The sequence below is a fragment of the Leptonychotes weddellii genome, chromosome 11 (genome assembly GCF_054177405.1).
Source record: "Leptonychotes weddellii isolate Sample4059 chromosome 11, ASM5417740v2, whole genome shotgun sequence".
Classification (NCBI taxonomy): domain Eukaryota; kingdom Metazoa; phylum Chordata; class Mammalia; order Carnivora; family Phocidae; genus Leptonychotes; species Leptonychotes weddellii.
This window is the reverse complement of record NC_138379.1, coordinates 58,917,965-58,940,930: the sequence shown is the minus strand read 5'-3', so window position 1 is coordinate 58,940,930 and position 22,966 is coordinate 58,917,965. Positions and strand designations below refer to the sequence as shown.

Below are 22,966 nucleotides of genomic sequence, written 5' to 3'. Positions count from 1 at the left end.
CCCTCAGTTTGTTTTTCAGAGTCCATGGTCTCTCATAGTTCGTCTCCCCCTCCGATTTCCCCCCTTTCATTCTTCCACTCCTGCTATTTTCTTCTTCTTCTTTTTTTTTTAACATATAATGTATTATTTGTTTCAGAGGTACAGGTCTGTGATTCAACGGTCTTACACAAGTCACAGCACTCACCATAGCACATACCCTCCCCAATGTCTATCACCCAACCACCCCATCCCTCCTACCCCCCACCACTCCAGCAACCCTCAGTTTGTTTCCTGAGATTAAGAATTCCTCATATCAGTGAGGTCATTATGATACATGTCTTTCTCTGATTGACTTATTTCACTCAGCATAATACTCTCCATTCCATCCACGTGGTTGCAAATGACATAAACTTCTTTGATATCCTGCCTTATTATTTAATGTAGTGTGAACACTCTTCCATATCACTTGTTAACATTAAAAATAAAACTGCCAATTATTTTACCAGCAAAATATGGTTTTATTCGGGAATAGCAGGGAACTGCAACTGGAACAAGCAAGCTAAGGCAAAAACTGTAGGCCAAGCTGCAGAACAAAGGAGAAGCAGACTCTTTTTATAGAGGAAAGGAGGGAGTTGGGAAGGCTCTTATAAACAAAAAGTCCATTGGAACCAACTGGGAGTTGGAAGTATAGTGGCTTCTCATTGGCTGAGCTGTGGCGATCTCTCATTGGCTGGACTATGTCCAGGGGAAAGTTGTGACTATCTCTCATTGGCTGGGCTGTTCCTCTTACTGGGATAGCAAAGAAGTATCCACATGCAAGGTCCCTATCTTCCTGTTGGATTTGTAACTGATGAAGAGTGGTAGGACATGAGAGCTAGTTTCCCTGCCAACCTCCCTACTCCATTTTAGTGAGGTTTCCCTTAATTAATAGTCACACACTGAATGATGTTCTGTACATTTTTACTGAATAAACTAGATAGTAAATGAAGTACCATTATTTCTTTAATCGTTCCTTATCTTAAAACATTTATTTAGGTTATTCACAACTTATCACTATTATAAAAGTGTTTCATTGAGCATCCTTATACATACATCTTAGTTAACTTGAATTTTTATTTTTATAGGAGTCATTCCAATTCCAGGCTGTTAGGATACGTGTGCCTCTTCTCAGGCAACAGTGAAGGATGCTTTTTGGACCCTCCTCATAAGTTGTCTCTTCATGTATGAACCAAACCCAAATTTGCTTTGGTGCCAGAAAAACTGACTTTTGTTTGAACAAAAGATGTCAACAGAAACTACTATAAACAACAGTTTGTTTGAAATATGAGGAGCAAGGAGGAGGATGCATTTCAGAAGCCTGATAACTTTAGAGCCAGATTAAGGGGATTTTTCAGATCAAGAATTGATTACATTTATTGCTAGAGAGTCTGATGCAGTTACTCATGGCTCCCAAGGATTCTTGAGCTGGGTTATTGGGGGCATACTCTGAATGCCTCACTACAAAATGACTTGAGTCCAGTGAAGTTTCATGAGGGTTAAGAATATTTCAGGGATCCTTAATAGTTTGGTTTTTGTTTTCTGAAGTTGGATTATTTTATCTGATCATTTCAGTTTATCTAAATTTTGTGTTCCGAACATGTGATGTTTGACTATACCATTGACTGTTATAGAAATTCAGTATTATATGTCACCCCCCCCCCGCTGATATACTAAAAATGTAGAATAAAGATTATTTTGGAGATTTGAATAAAGTGGTTCAGTTGCATTACCAAAAAAATATATATATATTACCTTCAATTACATCAATAAAGAGGGTAACTGAGGCTACCTTATTTTTGTTGGCAGCTCTTCTAATAAGCTCTACAAATATAACCACGAGTTTGTGAAAGCGATCAATACCATTCAGAAGTCTTGGACTGCAACCAGATACACGGAATATGAGACTCTCACCCTGAGAGACATGATGAGGAGAGGCGGTGGCCGGAGAATCCCAAGGCAATAAAGCATATCCCTTTATCACTTCGCTAATAAAGCTGTTTGTGTTGAATGCCACCCTCCCTTCCAACCTGCTCTCCCTAGTTTGCCCACCATTTTATTAGTCATTGCAACCTAAACTTTTTAGGGTATCTTTGTTCCGACTGTCTCCCTCTCCTTTCCATAGATCTCTGGTGCTCTCTCAGTCCTGTTTATGGGTCTTGCTTTCACAGCATCTGCCATTTCCATCATTCCCCGACCATTTCTATACACCAGTGTAGGGTTTTGTCATTTCTGTGCTGCATTATGGATCGGCCTTCCACAACCTGTCTCTCTAGTCCTGTCTCTTGGGTCTCTTTCCCTTCCAGCCCCCATTCTCAGCCATTCTCTAAAATGCTAGTTTCACCTTCCTATATTCAGCTATGGCTGTGCCACTACCTATTATCTTGTGAATACATTTAACCTGGTAGCCAAAGCCATCTAAATTTGGCCATGCCTATGCTAGTACCATGACTTGTTTTCAAGCACGATGACACACAATTACCAAAATCTTTGCTTTCAAGTTACCTCTATTCATGCTGCTCCCTTTGCTTCAAGTATCCCTCACATTGCCTACAATAACTGTCAGATTTGTCACCTGTAAAAATCTCAAAACCCTCTCTGTTATAAGGTCCAGCAAAAAAATTGCTTCTTATATATCAATGTACCTCTACTACCCTCAGCCAGAATTGACACTTCCCATCTTTAGCTTACATACCCCATGGCATACTTCTTACTTTAGGAGATGGGGTCAAAAATACTTTGAATTTATATAGTCAGGAATTTGGCAGGTTTTTAAAAATTTCCTCCAAACTATAGCTGGATCTATCAGAATATATGGTCCCTTAACATGGGTTAAGTGGCCAAGGACAGTCCTGTTCCGGGAGAAATTGGTATAACCAAAGGGCAGAGAACTGGAAATCAATAAGGAGTCACTGGGACTCAATAAGGTGGTTAGGCAGGTTATTTTCCCTCTTTTTTTTTTTTTTTTTTAACAATTTTATTTATTTATTCATGAGAGACAGAGAGAGAGAGTGAGAGGCAGAGGGAGAAGCAGGCTCCCAAGGAGCAGGGAGCCTGATGTGGGACTCGATCCCAGGACCCTGGGATCATGACCTGAGCCGAAGGCAGACGCTTAACCATCTGAGCCACCCAGGCGCCCTATTTTCCCTCTTAATACATTGAAACATTTTCCAGTTTCCAGAGAATACAATGATTATTTCTTAATATCTATAGAGTTTTTGGTTCAGATTTTGTTTGAACAGGCCACTAATTGATTAATTAACTAAAATACATTTCTAACTTTTACATTTGCAGACTAATAATCCTAACGTTCTGACATTTTTCAACTACGAGGCTGTATGGGGAATTTTCCTATCTCAACTGATAGCATTCTCTCATTATTCTGCCCCTTTCTCAAAAGAATCTCATACAGTATTTCTCAAAGTGTATTCTAAGGAATTTCTAGTCCATGGGACACTCTGGTTAATGGAAATTAGGAAAGGGAGCATGTTGTGTCTCTTCTCAGGTTTGCTAAAGTGACGGAGTTATACTGTGCATGTGTGAGACAGAAAGTCAAGAACTGTTCAGTGAAAATCCAAAGGAGTGTGAGAGGAAGAGGTGTCAACATTTGGTCCTGGAGCTCCCGCCTGAAAGATCTGAGCCTTAGACACGATTGCTTGGCAATGCATCATGGGCCATGCTGCTTTTACCTTTGACGCCCTCCACCCAACCACTTTTGTTTTAGGGAAGGGCTAGCTTTATGAAGGGCTGTTTTTAAGGCTAAGGCTCCATAGAAATTTAAAGATCGAAGATAGAATTGAGTGAAATGGGAAATACCGAAGCAAACATTGTGGTCTGGCTGCCTGGTTTTCATTAGCATTTTTGTATATGAATTGGTCCTCTTAGAAGAATCCAGTGACATTATAGAATCTCTCAAAGATTCTTAACGTGAGGTTTAGGGAGTCATTGAGACTGCCAGAAGTGTAGAAAAATGTATTGGGTATGGTCATCTCCCTGAGTTCAGGGCTTTCACCAGATTCTTAAAGAATCTAGACCCAAATGATTAAGAGCCTATATATAGTGTACCGGTAATGTTTGCAGTCTTGTCTGTCTCACCAGTTCCTCTTTCACTCTTCATTTTCACATCGAGATTGATTGTTTTGTGATGTTAAACTCTTTGACAAATGTCACACAACTAGTAAGTGGTGAAACCACTTGTAGGAGGTCAGTATGACCCTAAGATACCTGCTCTGAAATTACATTTTGCTACCAAACTTCAATTCCTTCTTTATCTTTCAAATTACTTAGTGTATTCTTAAGTATATACAAGACAATTGGTTAATATCTGTTGATTGATCAAATCTTTGGGCCTCTCAGTGTGAGATCGCAGAAACTCTTTATTCAGTTCTAAAATTGTTCATACCCTAATTTTTACTTATAAATCTTAAAGGAAGTATCCAAGATTTGTTTCTTGGTTTGATTTTTCCCTTGCCCTATGTATACAGTTTTCATGGTGCATAGCTTTTTTATGTACCTTGGTTATTCCGTGGGTATTATCCAAGTTGTATGTTTTATAACATTACAACTTCTTTTTATTTGTGATTCTAATTGTTATTTCGTGTCTCTTAATGCTGTCCTTCATATGGTCAAATATCACCGCCAAATATCACCTCACGTTCATCTCTGTCACATACAGCTTCTAGCAATGTCCCTGGCTTAGTTAATATTTTAGTGAAAGTTGACATTTCTGTATGGAATGTGCTATTTTTATAATTCTCAAGGTTATGATGGCTATTAATATGTGATTCTTTTTTCTCTCCCTCTATTTTAGCTCCCTTCCATTGTGTCCTAGCCTTGACTTACAGCCTCTCTAAAGCATGTGCGGAAGGGAGCTCCTTGGGAGTAGTTGCAGAGGACACAAAGAAGTCCAGAAAGAATCTTTACCAGTGACTAAATTGGAACCTGATATAAATCACAGGATAACCACTGAAAAGTTAGAACAGTGCAGTCTGGCTATTGCCAAGTGGAATGAGAAATCCAAGTAGTTACAGGATCAGAAAGATATACATTATCAGGGTATAATAGTAGTGTCCTAACTACAGAGTTGATGGAGCCTAGGAGTGAGTTTTCCTTGGGGGTTGGTGAGCCCAGGCTGCTGTGGGAGCAGTCCTTAAATTAAGAGGGAAAAACTCCTGAAGGGATTTCTTCTAAACAGGGGCAATAGGCAGTTTCGATAAAGGGAGCAGCACAAAGACCTGGAACACTGAACTCATGTAGCTGACTTGGGAAACGCCCAAGAAGTCTAGTGTGTCTAGAGCTGGAATGCTGTTTGTTTTTCATTGCTAATACGGAGAAGCTTATAGAACAATTTTCTCATTTCCAGACAATGTGTCTATCCATCGTTCCAGGCAACTCTGCTTTTCATGTCTTACTTTGCAACCATATCGTGTAGGCTGCAGGTCGATAATGATGAAGCATTTTTGTCTGTTGTTGTTGGAGCTGGTCAGTCTACTTTATTCTTAGACCTCTAATTTCTGTGCCTGCTTCCCTTCTTTTCCAGCTGCCGCATCATCACTACCAACCATCTCCTGAGTCAAACCTCGGTAGTTCCTCTCTTTTCTTTCATAGGCCATCTTTAACTTCCCATGTGTCTACTTTCTTGGCCAAAATCTGTTTAAGAAAATGCAGCTATTTAAGCATACTTAAAATAGCATCTCTGTGATGGACAGAACCAGTGTCATTTCATAGAAGAAAGTTAATAGATCCTGAAAAAGACACAGATAATGAAAGCCATTGACAAAACTTAGTTGTAGGGTGCCTGGGTGGCTCAGTTGGTTAAGCGACTGCCTTCGGCTCAGGTCATGATCCTGGAGTCCCGGGATCGAGTCCCGCATCGGGCTCCCTGCTTGGCGGGGAACCTGCTTCTCCCTCTGACCCTCCCCCATCTCGTGCTCTCTCTCTCTGTCTCATTCTCTCTCTCAAATGAATAAATTAAAAAAAAAAAAACTTAGTTGTATAATTGACACATTGCATAATGGACATGTTGTGTAATGGAAACTGATGAGACAAGTGCTCTTTGGGCCTGAATCTAGATTCTAGGCAGCCACATAGCTGAAGTCACAGAATTAAAGGTGAGGAAGTCATCCTCAATGGAAAGACTCTATATTGAAGTCAGATGTGTATTTTCATCCCAGGCCCAAACCCGCACCCCTGACCACTGACTTACAGGAAAAGATGTTACGTTTGCCAGCGTCGTGGGATTGGAGAAACGTTCATGGTACCAATTTTGTTAGTCCTGTTCGAAACCAAGGTAAAAAAAGTCTGATTTTTAATTTATTCATTCTGAAATGTTTATTGAACATTTACTATGTGCCAGGCTCTTGGGTAGATTCTGGGGATACAGAGATGCAACAGGCATGATCCACTTTAGTAAAGAAACGGAATATATATGGCCAACGGCCACCTCTTCCTTTTTGTATCCATCATAGACTTGGGTAATAGATAATCTCTCCAGCTGAGCCCAGCATTCTTGAGTATCCTTTTCAAAATACATTCTAGCTAGCTAATGAAATTAATCAGTAATAGGTAAGACAAACTCCTCTGCCCTCCCCAGTAGGAGAGACTCATGTAGAAACAAAGGATTGCATAGAATTAAAATTGGTCTTCCTTCTACAAGTGGTTTGGTGGAATCCTTCTTTGCTACTTGTCCGCCCACTCTCCACCTCCCCCTGCCCGCCCCCCATCATTTAGTTTTTAGTTACTGTAAGAGCCCAGAAAAATGGATCCTTTAAATTTTTTTTTCTGGTAAAGCAAATTTTTTGAGCTGTGTAAGGACCTTTTTAATTCACTTTATGTCAGAACATGACATACAATGCTAAGTATTAACTCCGCTTCCTGAATGGTGGCCTTGCACAGCCCAGATTTACTAAAAGTATCACTCTAATTGCATTTTACCTGTTATTTTTGGAAATTTGATCCAGTATGAGTAGATTTAATAACTCTTCTTCTAATAGTACTCGATAGCAAATTATCTTGTTATCCTAAATTTTAGCCAACAATGACTTGGAGAATCATTTATACCATACTCAGGTTTATTCTAAGCTCATTTTGAAGATAATTATAGTACACATGACTTATTTGTTACTATAAAATAGGTGTAGTGTTTGCTGTCTGGAAACATTCTGATTAGTGTCTCCTGAGAGGATTATAAATTAGTAACACCCAAAGATAAATTGTCCTTCCCCTTTCCTAGAAACTCAGTGATAATCAGTCCCTCTGACTGCTCAGCATTCACCACCAGCCCTTCAGTTCCATGCTCACTGAATTCTTGCCAAGTGTTCTGAGCATGTGGAGCTTTGAGCAGGTCTTGGAGCAGCCAGCGAGCTGCATTTCTGTCCTACAGATGACATCAGAGATCTCATCTCTTTGTCTTTGCTTTTACAAGTTCTTCTGGGACTCTTCAGCTCTAGAGAAATTATGGATCCTGAAAATTCTCCCCTGCCTTTCCTTTCCTGGGGAGAGCTTCTTTGGAAAGGAGGGTTAGGAAGTGAGAGAACTTTGAAGGTAATTGAGGAATGAATGGGAAGTGAAATTAAAGGGTTGATGTTAAGAGAGGATTAAAATTTACTCTGTCATCAAACAGATTCCCTGCACCTATCTGACAGGATTAAGTAAATAATGCATGTCAAGCATTGATTATTGACAGCCTGGCACGTGGCTGCTTTTGCTATATTACAGAGTGTTTATAGAGCATCTAACGTGTTAAGATTTTTTTTAATGGCTGGGGATACAAAGACGACTGTGGCATGGCTCTCGGCCTAGGGACTTGCAGTTTAGCAAGATCTGCAAGCAAATATTAAAATACCATAGGGTAAATACTTAATAAAATGTTTTTTTAAATTCATCAGGAGCATGGGAGAAGGTCAAAAGAGAAGTTTAGTTCCACTCACTTCCCGAAAGATACAATTGACTGGTGACAAGACAGTAATTCAGGGGGCAGAAATTAGACTTTTTAAAGCCAAATTCTTTGACATTGGTTTTCTTGTAGCTTGGCAAAAGCTATTGTCTCTGATGTTCCATATTGTTTGAGTGCTATAAATATGATTTGTACAGATATGGGCAATTTTTAAAGGTTCCTCTTTTGACTTCCTTTTGTTTTTTTTTACTTTAGGTTGGGGAAAAATTAGTTATTTTCTCTTCTTAAATACGGGGCTACTTGGAAATTTCCACTCACTTTAGGAACATCAGCATTCTAGAAAACCCAGAATTCAGAATTACCCAACTTAAGGGAATTCACAACTTTTCTGTATTCAGAGAGCAAATCAAGATTAAGGAAAAAAGGAAATATTGGGAGGACAAATGAGGTTTTACCTTTACACTTGAAAGCAGCTTTAAGCACCAGCCATGTAGCTAGATCTCTTCCAAGTGTGAGAGGGAGGAGAAGCTAGGAAATTGGAAGACTCGGGCTTTCTGGGTTCTTCTCCCCACTATGCTTTCTATATTTATGATTGTATCTTCAGGAGAGAGGGGGAATGTCTCTCAGGTCACATTAGTTAGGAAGTGCAGTGTTTTCCTACTGCCTAAACTCTAGTTCATTTAAGTCTTGTTCTAAATACCATCTGTATCCTTAGAGCTGGAATGCAGAGACCTCACACTTTGTTCCACGCTGTTCATGTTACACACAAGATAAAAAGAGATGCCAGGAAGGTCCAGTGACGTGCCCCAGGGTCCCACGGCCAAGTGACGGGCTGAGGATGAAGACTCCCAATTCCTTACTCTTAGCTCAGCATGCTCTCCCCTGTGGGGAGCTGCAGCCGAAGATTGTTAAACCACGTGAGAATCATGTTTACCTATTGGGGATTGTGGAAATGTATTTACTGCAGACCTCTGTCTGGGTCAGATTCCCTTATTCTTTATTACGCTGTAGTCTTCTTAAGGGATAATAGTCCTTTTACAATCTACATTCTGGCCTTGACTGTTTGAAAAGAGGCATTAATTTCCTTGGCACCTGACACCTTCTGGGAACATTAGTGGCTTGAGGAAGGTCATCTCTTTACCTCATTCCCCTGGTTTCTCTGTTCACAGCACATTCTGAGTCCTTGGATGTACACGTGGCCTCGCCCTCCCATGGTGCTGGATGGTCAGATGAGGAGGGTTCCATGCTTAGTAGCAAGAGCGATTATTTCTGTGGCTGCTGTGGTCCAGGAATGCTGGATGACCAAAATGGGGCCATTTCCAGATACCTGGGAGGTTATTTATTAGAAGGCACATGAAAGGAACACTGGCTTTGTCAGTTTACTATTGCTGATCTAGTTCTTTGACACTCTATCATTTGAAAGAGGGGTTCCCAAGGATAGTGTTACTTGGATGGTTCCAAAAACAAAATGTGCCAGTTAACTTTGGCATGTTTAGTGACTAGATGATGGGGAAGAAAATTTGAAAATTCTTTAAAGTAGATGCAGACCTATGAACTGAAAAAAGCACAAGCTGCATTAGGAGACACTTAGCCACTAGCACCTGCCATCTGTTAGTTTTGGGACTTTGGACAAGTCATTGCTTCTTTCTGAGTCTCCGTGTATACATTATCAAGTCAGTAGTACACTAGATGAATTCAAGATCCTCCCCAAGCGTTTGTCCTAATCTTCATAATTTAGGTGATCTCTTGGCAGCAAAAGCAGTAGAAGGTATGGATAAATCTGAGTTATTTATAGGGAGAAGTTTGGGGAACATCTGAAATGGGAGAGTTGAAGGGTAATTGAACTCTGATAGACCCTAGTCCAGGACCTGTGGTGGTGTTGAACGTCGCCAGAGGGCTCCCAGTAGGTTCTGCCTCCCTGATAGCTTAGAAACAAGGAAAGGTTGACTGCTTCCAATGAAGTCACTCTTTTTCCTGGATGTAAATATGTGTGTACTTGTTCATAATTTGAGTCTTCTTTCTATAAACATACATGGAGTTTCTTCATTGCATCAGGCACGTAGATGAAGAAGGCACATGTCCTATGTACGCTCAAGGAAATTCACAGTTTAGTTTGAGGAAAACAATATAAGTAATTCAGGAAGAGTTTAGGATGTTGGAGGCTGAGCATACAGTGTCCTGGCTTTCGTTTGCACTTAGGGAGAAGCATGAATCGACATTACCTAGGGAAGGGAAAAACAGTGTCCTGATGGTATTCTAATGCATTGTGTTCTTTTGAATACTTCTCTCTCTAAGGAAGGCAGTACTAAATTACTAAATTCAGATTTATTAAAGAGAACAAAGGCAACACACTCTTTACGTAGGATGATTTTTTTTCATGTAATGCTGTCTATTAATCTTATTGTATGTGCATAAGGGAGTGCTCACCATTCAAATTTGGTAAATAATATATTAGTACATTGAATAACATCAATTGTGTATAACTACATTTAATACCAATGTTTGGATTTGGTACAAGCATATCTCCATGTAGAATTTATATCAGTGGTAGAGGTAAAAGAGGCTCTATAGTAATAGAGATATTAAAATTATGTTCATTTTTTTTCTAGAATTATAACAAGTTGAAATCCCAGCTTTGTTACATGCATGCCATATTTTCTTAAATGTATGTATGTATTTACCCACATCTGTTGAGGAAACACAGAAAGATAATATTGTCCATATATAAATTACCTCATAATAAAACATTCTTCCTTCTCTTGAAATAGCAACTATATTCCTAGCATGTGCTTCTGAAGTACATTCATTTTGTCTTCAACAGAGCATCCAGGTATTAAAGCAGTTCTCTTTTCCCTGCTCCCCGACCTCCATGCAGCTACTCTTCATGTTCTTCTTTACTCCGGGGGACACTTTTCAGGAAACCACAGCTGCACTGCTCTTCCCCTTTTTCCCTTAGCACCAGTCTGTTTTCAGTTTCACTACCTCCATCCTTAGTTTTACTTCCTCATTGGCCACCTTAAATACCATATCCATCATTATAATTTTAATCTCACCATTTATAATTATAATCTCTTACCTTTCTTGGACTTTGTTATATTTTGCCTCCTGGACCATGGGTAAATTGAACTTTTTCTAATATGCCCATACCTGAGCCATTCTTCGGGTTCGTTCCCCCCAACAAGTAGCTTTAGAAAATAGTGCTCTTGAGGGGCGCCTAGGTGGCTCAGTCAGTTGAGCATCCGACTCTCAACTTTAGCTCAGGTTGTGACCCCAGAGTCCTGGGATAGAGCCCCAAATCCTGGCTCTGCACTCAGCAGGGAGTCCGCTTCTCTCTCTCCCTCTGCCCCTCCCTGCCATGTGTGTGTGCTCGCTTGCTTGCTCTCTCAAATAAATAAATCTTTAAAAAAGGAAAAGAAAAGAGAAAGAAAATGCTGCTCTTGAGATACTGAAAAGCTCAGCTCACATGTATTCCTCCATAGTTGTCTCTGAACTGAAAGGCTCCACGTGCTGTGGACCTATATTATTTCTTCATTATCAAGAATACTGTCAAATGCTTTACAGAGACCAGAGGAGTTTTTTGGGTTTCGTTTTGTTTTGTTTTGCCTCCTAAAATAGTCTCAAGGAAAGCCCCATGTAGTAACATTTGTCTTCTGGTGAAAAAGCTGAGATCTTTGTTTGCCTATAAGGTTAACAGTATTTGTCCATTGAATCTTCTATATTGGGCTGATCCTCATGAACAACAACAGCAACACTCAATGTAAATATATTACTGTATCTCTCCACTCAGATTTGTCTGTGTTTCTTTGCAAGTGCTTCAAAGTTCCTTCGGTTACATATCTTTCCTTTCGATCACCAGCATCATGTGGAAGCTGCTACTCGTTTGCTTCTATGGGTATGCTGGAAGCGAGACTCCGTATACTAACCAACAACACGCACACCCCAATCCTGAGTCCTCAGGAGGTGGTCTCTTGCAGCCAGTATGCTCAAGGTGAGTGTTATATTTCAGGCACTGTTCATCAGGGTGCAGTTGGCCTTTGTCGGCAAAGGTAAAAGGATGGTGTAGTGTAAAGCGTTGTGTCTAGAGTCGGAGCATGTGGGTGCAAGTTCTGGAGTTCGAGCTTTATCACTTACTAATGAGTGGTTCTCATGGAATTCACTGCACCATTCAGCAAAATGTCAGTAGTTACTATGTATTGAATGAGCACTAGCTCTTTGGAGCCTTTTATGTACATTATCCAACAACGCCCCAAACCCTGAGAAGTAGATATCCCTGTTTATTAACAGGGGACAGACATGAAGTTGTTCTGTAATATTTTGAAGGCCACATAGCTTCTAAACATTAGAGTTTCAATTCCAACTAAAGTTTCACTCCAAAATCAAATTCATATCAAAACCACACTCACACTGGTTTCCCTCTATGAGAAAGTGACAATTCTGTCCTTGGGCTTTCAGAACAGGCCCTGTGTAATGATGCAGAAAGCCCAGCTGCAATTGATTTAGAGCAAAACATTCTCATTTTAAAGTTTTCTGCTGTCATCCCCAGATCTGGCCACTAGAAAGTGAAACTGCTTAGGAATGATTATTTGTCATTGGGCCTTTTAATCTTTCTGAAATATTTATTAAACACCAACAGTGTGACTTCTAGGCCCTGGGGATTGAGTATCAAAGACAGTCCTTACCCTCATGAAGCTTAGACTGAAGTGAGGAAAGGAGAAATTAATTAAAGGAACGTTGAAGAAAAAATCTAGGATTATGAACGTGTATAATACGGCAAGGACTGGAGGAGGGTGATGGGGACTGGATTTAGACCTTGTTCATAGGAGGTGGTCAAAGAAGACTTCCTTCAGGAAGAGCCATGTTGTGGTGTCTGGCTATTTAATAATGATTATAGTAGCCAACTTTTATTGCTTTTACATGAAGTAACTAATTTAATCCTACAAGGAAGGTTCTAGTCCTATCTATATTTTACAGATAAGTGAACAGAGGTGCAGAGAAGTTAAATTCTTTCCACAGTTTAGGATTTGAACCTACATGGTCAGGCTTCAGAGCCTCCCCATGTAATCACTATGCTATAGTTACCTACCACACCAGGTGCCAAATAACTGTCCGTTCATGAGATGGGGATGAGAGGACAGTTGACTAGAGGGCTATGGATGAATGAACGAAGTAGCATTTAAGCTAAGAACAACTCCTGAGTATAACAAAGAATTAATGGAGTAGAAAAGAAAAAAAAAAAAAGAAAAATGGGACCATTTCTTCTGTGCCCCTTTCTAATAGAGGAGTAATAATAACTGTGTGTGTTATTCCTCCTCAGGCTGTGAAGGTGGCTTCCCGTACCTCATCGCAGGAAAATATGCCCAAGATTTTGGGCTGGTGGAAGAGGCCTGCTTCCCCTACACAGGCGCTGATTCTCCGTGCAAACCAAAGAAGGACTGCCTCCGTTATTACTCCTCCGAGTACCACTATGTGGGAGGTTTCTATGGGGGCTGCAATGAGGCCCTGATGAAGCTCGAGCTGGTCCATCACGGGCCCATGGCTGTTGCTTTTCAAGTCTATGATGACTTCTTCCACTACCGCACAGGGATCTATTACCACACGGGCCTGCGAGACCCTTTCAATCCCTTTGAGCTGACGAATCATGCTGTTTTGCTGGTGGGCTATGGCACTGATGCAGCCTCTGGGATGGATTACTGGATTGTTAAAAACAGCTGGGGCACCAGTTGGGGTGAGAATGGTTACTTCCGGATCCGCAGAGGAACCGATGAGTGTGCCATTGAGAGCATAGCCATGGCAGCCACACCAGTTCCTCAATTGTAGGGAGCAGTTCCCAGCCTTTTAAATTGTAAAAGTCACAAGAGGAGGGCACCTGGGTCACTCAGTCGGTTGAGCATCTGCCTTTGGTTCAGGTCATGATCTCAGGGTCTGGGGATCAAGCTCCAGGTCGGGTCCCACACTCAGTGGGGAGTCTGCTTCTCCCTCTACCTCCCCTGCACCTGCCTTCCCGCTCATGAGTGCACGCACACTCTCTGTCTCTCTCAAATAAATAAAATCTTTAAAATAAAAAAAAATCGCAAGAAAATATGGTAATGATTATTACGTTTTTAAAGTTTTTTATAAGTGTTCAGGTGATAGAGATTATAGAATTCATATGTGTGCTTAACAGGTTTCTCCACTGACCCTTTCAGTTAGACTTATGGTTATTATTTATGTAATAAGTATTTTGAAAACAAAGAATTTGAGTGTATTTCAATTAAAAAAACAAACTATGAACCTTTATGATAAGGGGTATACTCAAATAATGACTAGTTAACCCTAAAATTATTCCATGGATATTTGATGAGCTAGAGGCCAAAAAGAGAAATCAGTTTTGATAAAGATCTGGATATTGATTAAACTTTCTTTTGGTGTATCTTGTATCTTGCATCTGGAAGTATTGGTCAGCCCTCACTGGGTGAGCATTTGTAACTTAATTAGTGGGAAGTTAGCAGTTTAGATTTGGGCTGATCTTGGATCTCCAAGGGATATTTCACAGTGATACGAAATCTCTTTGTGGAGTTAAACAGATGGCATCTATTAGAAATGATGTGACAATCAGGCAGATTAGGTGGTCAGAGTTCTAAAACATAAGCAAAATCCACAGGCCTCTTGGAGTTGATAGGGACCGTAGAGCTCATGGGATATATTCCTCTCTTTGCACCAAAAGAATGATTAGCTTGGAAAAGGGCACGTGACTCGGGTCAGGTCACACAGGTGGTAAATGACTGGGTCCGGGTAGAACCGAGATCTTCTAAGTCCAGTTCTCCTTGAGTGCCTTAGAGACTGAGTCTCAGCCCTTTCCACCAAAAAAATCAAAAATGACTGGAGATACTAGGTGTATCCTTGGAAATTTCACGTGTTAAGCGTCAGAGTTTTGTCTATTGAAGCCTCGTGGACTTTTTGTATTGCAGTTCACTACAATGACGTCTTTTCTCTCCTTGCTGGAATATGCCCCATGTGTAAGGTGTGGCTTCTTGGATGTCCTGGCGCACTGCCATGTACCTCTGACTCTCTCACCACATGGTGACTCAGAAGCAGACGCACTGAATGGCAGGCAGAGCCAGGGCGCTTGTCATGTGGAAGGCCTCCAAGGAGCTATGAATGCTGTCTGAGTCTTACTTTATTTCTCGCTTTCCTTGCTGCTATTGTGAGAGTGTAAATAGACTTTGAAATCAAGCATGAATTTACTTTTCACTAGAACTTCTAGAGATATTACCTGTCAGCTTAACCAATAAGCTATTATTTAACAGGAGAGCAGAAGCTCAACCCTGGTTTTCCACCTGCATGGCTGTATGCTCACCCCGTTGGGAGTACGTCATGAAGATGCAGGGCACCCGACCTTGTGCACAATTTCATGAGAACCCTGGCCGAGCTCGTAAGGAGAACCATTGCTGATATTCATAAAACACTTTGGGAAATATTGAAAGATTGCCTAGCGGTGTGAACCTAACTGGTGATGGGAAACAATTCTCATAAGCATGATTAGTTGACAAGCAATGGTTCGAGGAGACCCTAAATTTCCTGACATTACAAGAGGGATTACCCAGAATGAGAGCTCAGGTTCCACTGCACTTCAACCTGAATTTATCTGCTATGGGAGTCTGCTTTTCCTGTTTCTAGATGACAGATCACTGCTTCATCCCCAGTGGCAGAATTCATTAAAGATGGCGACTAAATGGAACATCACAGTTCCTCAAGCTGTGTGATTAAACTCTTAATGTGTAGAAAAAACAAGTTTCATAATCTAAAACTTTCTATTGGGGCTAATAGAACATAGAATCAGAGTGTGTTGACGGGTTGAGCTCTGCAAAAAATGGAATGGGAACTCTGGCTAAGCTCCCCAAAGACCTATCCAGGAGAACAACAGTGTTGTATGTGTGGAGACACCACCACCCACAAAGGAAAATAAAGTTTTAGTTGGGCAGTCAAGCACAAGCATGGCATTGACTTGGGTGCCTGGATCAGCTTTCTGGCTCTGCCTCATATTAGCCATAAAGCCTGAGGCAGTTTCCTTAACCCACATGTGCTTCAGGTGCCTGAACTGCAGGATAGATAACCCTCCCTGTGTGAGCTCTCCCTCTAAATCCTTGCCGTTGCAATGATGGAACCAAATAGATTTGCACTTTCGGACGCCATTGTTTGCCTTACTTAAGCTCAAGCCTTTCACCATCCCAAGTGGGGAAACCGAAGTAGATTCAGATAATGCAGTTTTCCAGCCAGGCATACTTGCTCACTGACCTCTAATTGACCTCTAACCACCAAAACCAAGAACTGGATAAATCTAAATAGTAAGAGATAAGCGTGTACCTACTTCATAGAGGTTTCTGAGGGTTAAAGGCCTTTCTAATACATAGAGCATGTAAACAGTGCTTGGAAGATAGAAGGGAGTATGTAAATATTAGTTATTACTCAAGTCTTCCTTTTCTAAATTCAAATTATAAAATAATTGTTTGCTGTGAGGAGGCAGCTAAGACATGTTCTATTAATAAACAAGCTCTATGAGAGTAGAGGAGGGGCTTATGAGATTTATTCTTTTAAGGAAGAAAAGAATCTACAGAAGAACACTAGCATAAAGAAACAGAAAAACCTTCAAAAACTTGAGGGAGATCATTTTGAATTTATTGGTACAGAGTTTTTTTTGTTTGCTTGTTTTTAAGATTTATTTATTTGAGAAAGAGAGAGCATGAGCGGGAGGGGCAGAGGGAGAGGGAGAGTCCCAAGCAGACTCCGTGCTCAGCGGGGCTTGATCTCACACCCCTGAGATCATGACCTGAGCCGAAAGCAAAAGTCGGACGCTTAACCAACTGAGCCACCCAGGCGCCTCTTGGTACCGAGGTTTTTACATCCTTCACCACATGATTGCCTCTTGCTACCTCTGTGGAGAGAAAAACAGTGAGAGGCCATCAAGTTTGGAAGGCTATGGCTGAGAGAAAAGTCACTGCAATTTTGAAGCAAAAAAGACTAAGGTTAATCTAAGGTTGTAATATGTTTATTTTCCTATTTTGGATTTTCCAGTAAAGATAAGGTAAGCATAACAGAATCACAAAACTTTAGTGCTGGAAAATCATCTGGTTCATCTCTCGTTAAAATAAAAATGGGCTTACAGAGGGGAAGTAGCATACCTGGGGCTCTAGTTAATAACGCTAAGTCTAGATTCCACTGAACCCAGAACGTTCTACTGTTCCTGCTGCCTCCCAATTACAAAAGGAGAAAGAAATCTGTATGTTGTGAGACACATAAACTCACCTTGTTCTGTAAAATCATTTCTAAGTTGTTTTCTAGCTTTCAGAAATCCTATTATCTCTCACGGGCAAGTACTCTAAGCTTCAGCCCACGTGTGGTGGTTTGGAAGGCTTAATTTAACAGTTGTCCTCTAAATACAGCAATATTAATATTTCTTTTTTTTAGATATTAAATTTTTTTTTTAAAGATTTTATTTATTTGACAGAGAGAGAGATAGTGAGAGCAGGAGCACAAGCAGGGGAGTGGGAGAGGGAGAAGCAGGCTTCCCGCTGAGCAGGGAGCCCGATGTGGGACTTGATCCCAGGACCCTGGGATCATGACCTGAGCCGAAGGCAGACGCTTAACGACTGAGCCACCCAGGCGCCCCGATATTAATATTTCTATGTCTTAACTGTAATAAAGATTTATTTTTGACCTAAAGTTAAGTGGAAACTTCCTGACCATGACTGGAAAGATTTAAATGTATCAAAGTCTTTTGCTCTGACAGGAATTGGGTGGACTTGAAATTGAATATTGGTAGTGGGTCAATTAGCCACTGGGCCTTCGTTTCATCAGCTGTAAAACATTGGCCTCATTGAACCGTAGTTGTGATTGAAAGTGCGAAATCACCTGGACTGTAAAATAATTGAAACCTCAGCAGACCCGCCTGTGCTACAGAATGTCCTCGTGCTGACAGCGGACCAAAATCTCAGGAGAGAAACTAGCCTTTGGACAGAAAATGCAACCTGTGCCTTTGCTGGTTTCCTCCTTTTTCCCTTCAGAAGTCTGTTTCTCAAGATTGCTTTTCTTTAAATGCTTTTTAAGAGTTGGCAGAAGTGAGAAATTTAACCTCTACTCTTCCAAATTTGAGGATGTGATGCGGATCCAAAACGTTGAGTTGTAGCTTTCTGTCCTAAAAGGCATATTTGTTTTTTGAAATTCAGTTCTACTGATCGTGAAAAGGGGAAAGAATATGATAAACTCCAAACCCCTCAAGTTGAGAAAAATGAAAAGCAGACTTGTTACCTTCCTCTAATGCAAGGGTAAGTCTAAAGAGATTGAAATCCTAGCAATCAAAGGAAAAGAATTAAGCGGGAGAAATAGCCTTCCCCTGTGGAAATGAGGGAAATGCCACAAGGCTAGGGTTGTGCTTTAAAGTAATAATTGAGATGATTTATTTTTTTTCCTGAAATGTATTTTCTGACCCTTCAAAAGTATTGAATAGTTTCAGTATAGTTTAAGTGTTAGAAAATGAATGCCCTTAATACCAGATTTTTATACCCTTGTTCTCTTTTGTGGGGTTCTGGAGAACTTAAAAAAAAGAAAGTTAGATTTTTCCTTTAAATTAACTATTCCTATGGCATCTTAAGAAATGCACAGTATTCCCAAGAGGCAGTAGACATGATCCCAGTTCTGCAGGCTGAAATACAGTTGAGCAGTAACAAGAATGAGTCTATGGAGAGAAAGTAACCAAAGTAGCATTGTGCTCTGAAAATACTGTGAACTTTGGAAGCAGACAGTCCTGACTTTGAGTCTTTGCTGCTCTAGTAGTCGTTATTTAGACCTTAGTTCAGTTAGTGCACAGAGATTTCTAGCCTTCAGTGTTTATGTGCTAAAAGGCAATGGTAATATTCACCTGTCTGGTCTATGTGCAACAAAGCATAAAAGAAGCAATAAGTGTTTGTTTATATATTACCTGCCCTGCAAAGAGTTTAAAGTGCTTTGTAAAGGTAAAGGTGCACTACAAAATAAGTTCAAAAGAAATGAGCAAATGGAAGTAAAGGAAGATAAAGGTAGGAGAGTAGGGTATGACCATGAATAAAGTTTGTACAGAGTCTAACACATTGCCTGATACATGAAGATCACGCTTCAACAGTGGTTCTCAACCAGAGGTGATTTGTCCCTCAGGGGACATTTGACAATGTTAGCAGACACTGGGGTTGTCATGCTGGGAGAGGAGATGCAATCTGCAATGAAGAACCATCTGGCCCAAAAATGTGAGTGGTGCCAAGGTGGAGAAAGCCTGCTCTACAACACACTCACTGCCTGACACATTTTTCCCAGCATCTAATGGTAGTATAGACTTTGGAGAAGGGAGAGAGTTCCGGGGGGCTAAGTTATCCCAGAAGCTTCCAGAGAGTATATGAAATTTGAGCTGAGCTGTGAAGAATCAAGAGGGGGGAGTAAAAGACATGCAAGGCCCAGGCAGTGGGGAAGACTGAAGAAATGGGAGAAGGTAGGGCATTTCTCAGTTTCAGGACGACAGACTGGGCCCATTTTATGGTAGCCTCCACCCTATAGGAACCCGCAGCCATGATTTGAAGAAGATATTAGACTTATTAAACACATAGCCATGTAGTAAGAATGGAGCTCCTTAGTAGACCAGAAGTTGTTGAATCTGTATCTTGAAAATGGAGGGAGCAAACGGAAAGATAGAATGATAATCGGAGGCCCAGGTATATGAGAAAATTCCGCCATAGAAGGTGAACACCCTGTCTCAACTCACCAGACTTTTGACCAAGAAAAGAAGTAGATTGTGGTATTTGTGCTTAAAAAGAGCATTTCTTTAAAGCATTGATCCTTTGCCCTTGCAAGATCAAGGACCATGGACCCTTCTGAGACTGATAAAATGATGGATTCTTTCCCCCTCAAAGCAGCACACACTTATCCTAAATTTTGCATAAAATTTCAGCATCCTCTTGGAGACCTATAAGCCCCAGCATAGTGAAGTATACTTCTGTGTATATAGGTGCTTTTTCTCTCAGCAAGTAGTCATCCCACAGTGCAGATATTATCCATTTTCTTCCAGCTATAGCCTGGGAGGAACTCTAAGAGGCTCAGCATGTGGGGTGTGGGGGGCCTGTATCCGGTGGATAACTCAGCTTGCAGTCATAACCCCCCTCTCGGTCAGACGCTGTTTGGACACTGAGCTCCCCATTTGTTCTCCGAGCCCTAGTGGTTCTTTTGGTTCCAGCCCCTTGTCTTGGTTTCTCTGGGGTTGGGACCTAGTCTTACTCCTACTATCGGTGTCTTGAGAGCAGGACTCTGACAGCAAAACCCCACCTGGCAACTACAGTCCTTCCACCAGTGGAGAGACTCTTCGGTTGCTTGCTGCCTGCTTTCAAGACTTCTTCATTTTGTGCAGCGCTGGATGCCCTGTGTCTGTGCTCCTGCCATCCACATGAGCAGCACCATTACTTCCTTTCCCCCTGAACCCACTGCTGCCCCCTGCCCCACGACAGCAGCTTCACCTAGGAGATATCTTGGTGGTTCACAAACTGGTCCCCTGTATACACAAAGGGCAAGGAAAGACTGAGGAAAGAGGAAGGCCTCTCCGGAATGGTCAGGGGCAGGTTTAATAAGCAAGAGAACTTACAAGGCTTGTCTGGGGCAGCCACAGGATGAGTAGATCTCTACACCTCCCTGCCGGCATCTTAAGAGGCCTTACCTGGGTTTGGGCATGTATACCATCCAGGTGGTCTCAACGACACCTTACTCAAGGCTAAGGGATTAGAAGAGCTCCCAGGCAGAATGCACATTCCAATGACAGGGGAGGAGGTGAGGAGATTCTAATTGCCCGGGTCTAGCTTGAGGGTCAAACAATGGTCACCTCCTCGCCATTGTCTCTTCCAACTTAACTCTAACTGCCAGATGTCCTTGATTTTCGCACCCAGTTAAGTTGTTTTTTTTTTATTGTTAATAATAGCTACCATTTATCAAAGTCTTATTTTGTGCCAGGTAGTGTGGTAAGCCCCTTAACAAAAAGACAAGGGAGAGGGCGCCTGGGTGGCTCAGTCATTGTCTGCCTTCGGCTCAGGTCATGATCACAGGGTCCTGGGATCGAGCCCCACATCGGGCTCCCTGCTCCGTGGGAAGTCTGCTTCTCCCTCTCCCACTCCTCCTGCTTGTGTTCCCTCTCTCTCTGTCAAATAAATAAATAAAATCTTAAAAAAAAAAAAAAAAGACAAGGGGGAGTAATAGGGACCATTTCCTGAAAAGTCAACACCATCATTTATTGATCCAAACATTTTGATTATGGAACAATGGGGCGGTCCCCCAACAGAACTGGGGAAGACAAAGGAAAGACATCTTGAGGGAGGAAGTATAAAGCAGAACTTCTAAAACAGAGAACCAGCTTCTAATCCCAAGTAAATGGATGAGCTCTGTGATTTAGGGCAAGTTATTTAACAGCTCTTATTCCTTATCTGTAAAACAGAATCTTTACAAGGAACTGAATGAGACATTGTATGTAAAGGGTTCACTTACTTCTCCCTTGTCTTTTTGTAGGTAACTATCCCTAGCACTAGCCCTGGGAGATGAGAAGATTCCTTCATCATCTTAAACCAGGATGAATAAAAGAAGGGTGATCTCAGAGGCAGAGAGGTTAATCAGGGATGAGCAGAAAAAGGTATGACATATTCCCTTTTAAACATGGTGAACTTCAGCTGACCACTGCAAAAGCAGTAAAAGCTTTTCCTTTTAAAAAGCATCTCACCAGAAATGGGAAGGCGATTCTTTATAAGGATTTGGCAAACCTAATGTTTAGCAGATTTGCAACAATTGCTATAGGCTCAAATGAAAGATATTTTCTGGTAGCACCCTTGGCCCTCCGAGAGTAGATCATTTTACTTGGAGTGCAATGGCAAGGAAGGTATTAAGGACAGCCACATTTCTTCAAATATGAAAAATAAATAAGTAAAAAAAGAAAGGTGAGTGAGGCCCTCTGCTATTTCCTATACCTCTGGATGTTGGTTAGAAAGACATCCACCCAGGGTGGGTTCACGGAATGCATTTGGGTTCACTGAAATTTGAACATCAATTTGGGCACTCAGTGATCTCTTTCTGTATATTTGAACTACCCACCTGTTGGGCTTTTGAAGTTTGGGATAATGAAAGAAGCAAAAAGAAAGAGCCCCTGAAGTTTTTACTTGAATTTTTATTGAATTCAGCTCAGAGCCCTGCAAAGCCCAAGGAGTGCTTGCCTTGGCAAGCATCCAGAAAACATCTTTTAGGAAGAGCCTCTCCACTTTTGTTTTGGAGCAACTTTCCACAATTAATCACAGCATTATTTACAGTTATGTAAAGTTGGAAACAACCTAGAGGTCCAACAAATAGGAAATAGATCATTTATAGTATGCAAGCTTGACAATATTATGCAATATTAAAAACAACTCTGCTGCTGACATACAACATCAGATGTTTATAATATATACAAAAATAGTGCTTTGTTGTTCTGTAAAATGCAAATGGACATATATGCACATTCAAAAGGGCAGGAAGATTATAAATGAGCGTTATTTCTTTATTGTTTTTGTTATAACAACTTAGTTATAAATACCAGAAAATGCAATCAAAATTTGCATGACCAAGAAGCCCTCACAGACTCAAGTCTGTTTCCCCTCATAAAAAAGCCACTGACTTTTCATCTTACCGCAAATAGCACATTATTCTTTCCTTCTCTTAACAGCTGTGCTTCTTCAAAGAAATTTCTTTTCCCTTCTCACTTTGTGTTTTCTCCTCAGCCTGTAGAAATCTGCCTTCTGCCGGGTCACTTCTTTGAAGTTGTTCACATCAAAGTAAGCAATAGACACCTTGTTGCTAAAAGCAGTTTTCAGTCTTGATCTCAGCATTTGATACTGGGTCATGCTTTCCTTAACCTTGCAATTCGCACCATTCAGATCTCTCTTTCTTTACAGTTCTCATTAGGCTCATGATCCCCCTTCTTTCCCTTAACTTTACTCTTCCTCCAGGGGCGCCTGCGTGGCTCAGTAGGTTAAGCGTCTGCCTTTGGCTCAGGTC

General features: G+C 41.1%; 1 protein-coding gene across 2 annotated transcripts in view; it reads left to right on the top strand.

Annotated features, from left to right (window-relative positions):
- The window catches only part of CTSC (cathepsin C), a 36,777-nt gene extending 22,789 nt beyond the window's left edge, over window positions 1-13,988 (top strand). For both annotated transcript variants that reach the window (XM_081799001.1, XM_081799002.1), the window contains exons 4-7: window positions 1,825-1,974; window positions 6,189-6,304; window positions 11,766-11,897; window positions 13,224-13,988. In XM_081799001.1, coding sequence (XP_081655127.1) covers window positions 1,825-1,974; window positions 6,189-6,304; window positions 11,766-11,897; window positions 13,224-13,726 — 901 coding nt within the window. In that variant the 3' untranslated portion in view covers window positions 13,727-13,988. The remainder of the gene's footprint in view (window positions 1-1,824; window positions 1,975-6,188; window positions 6,305-11,765; window positions 11,898-13,223) is intronic.
- The last annotated feature ends 8,978 nt before the right edge of the window (window positions 13,989-22,966 follow it).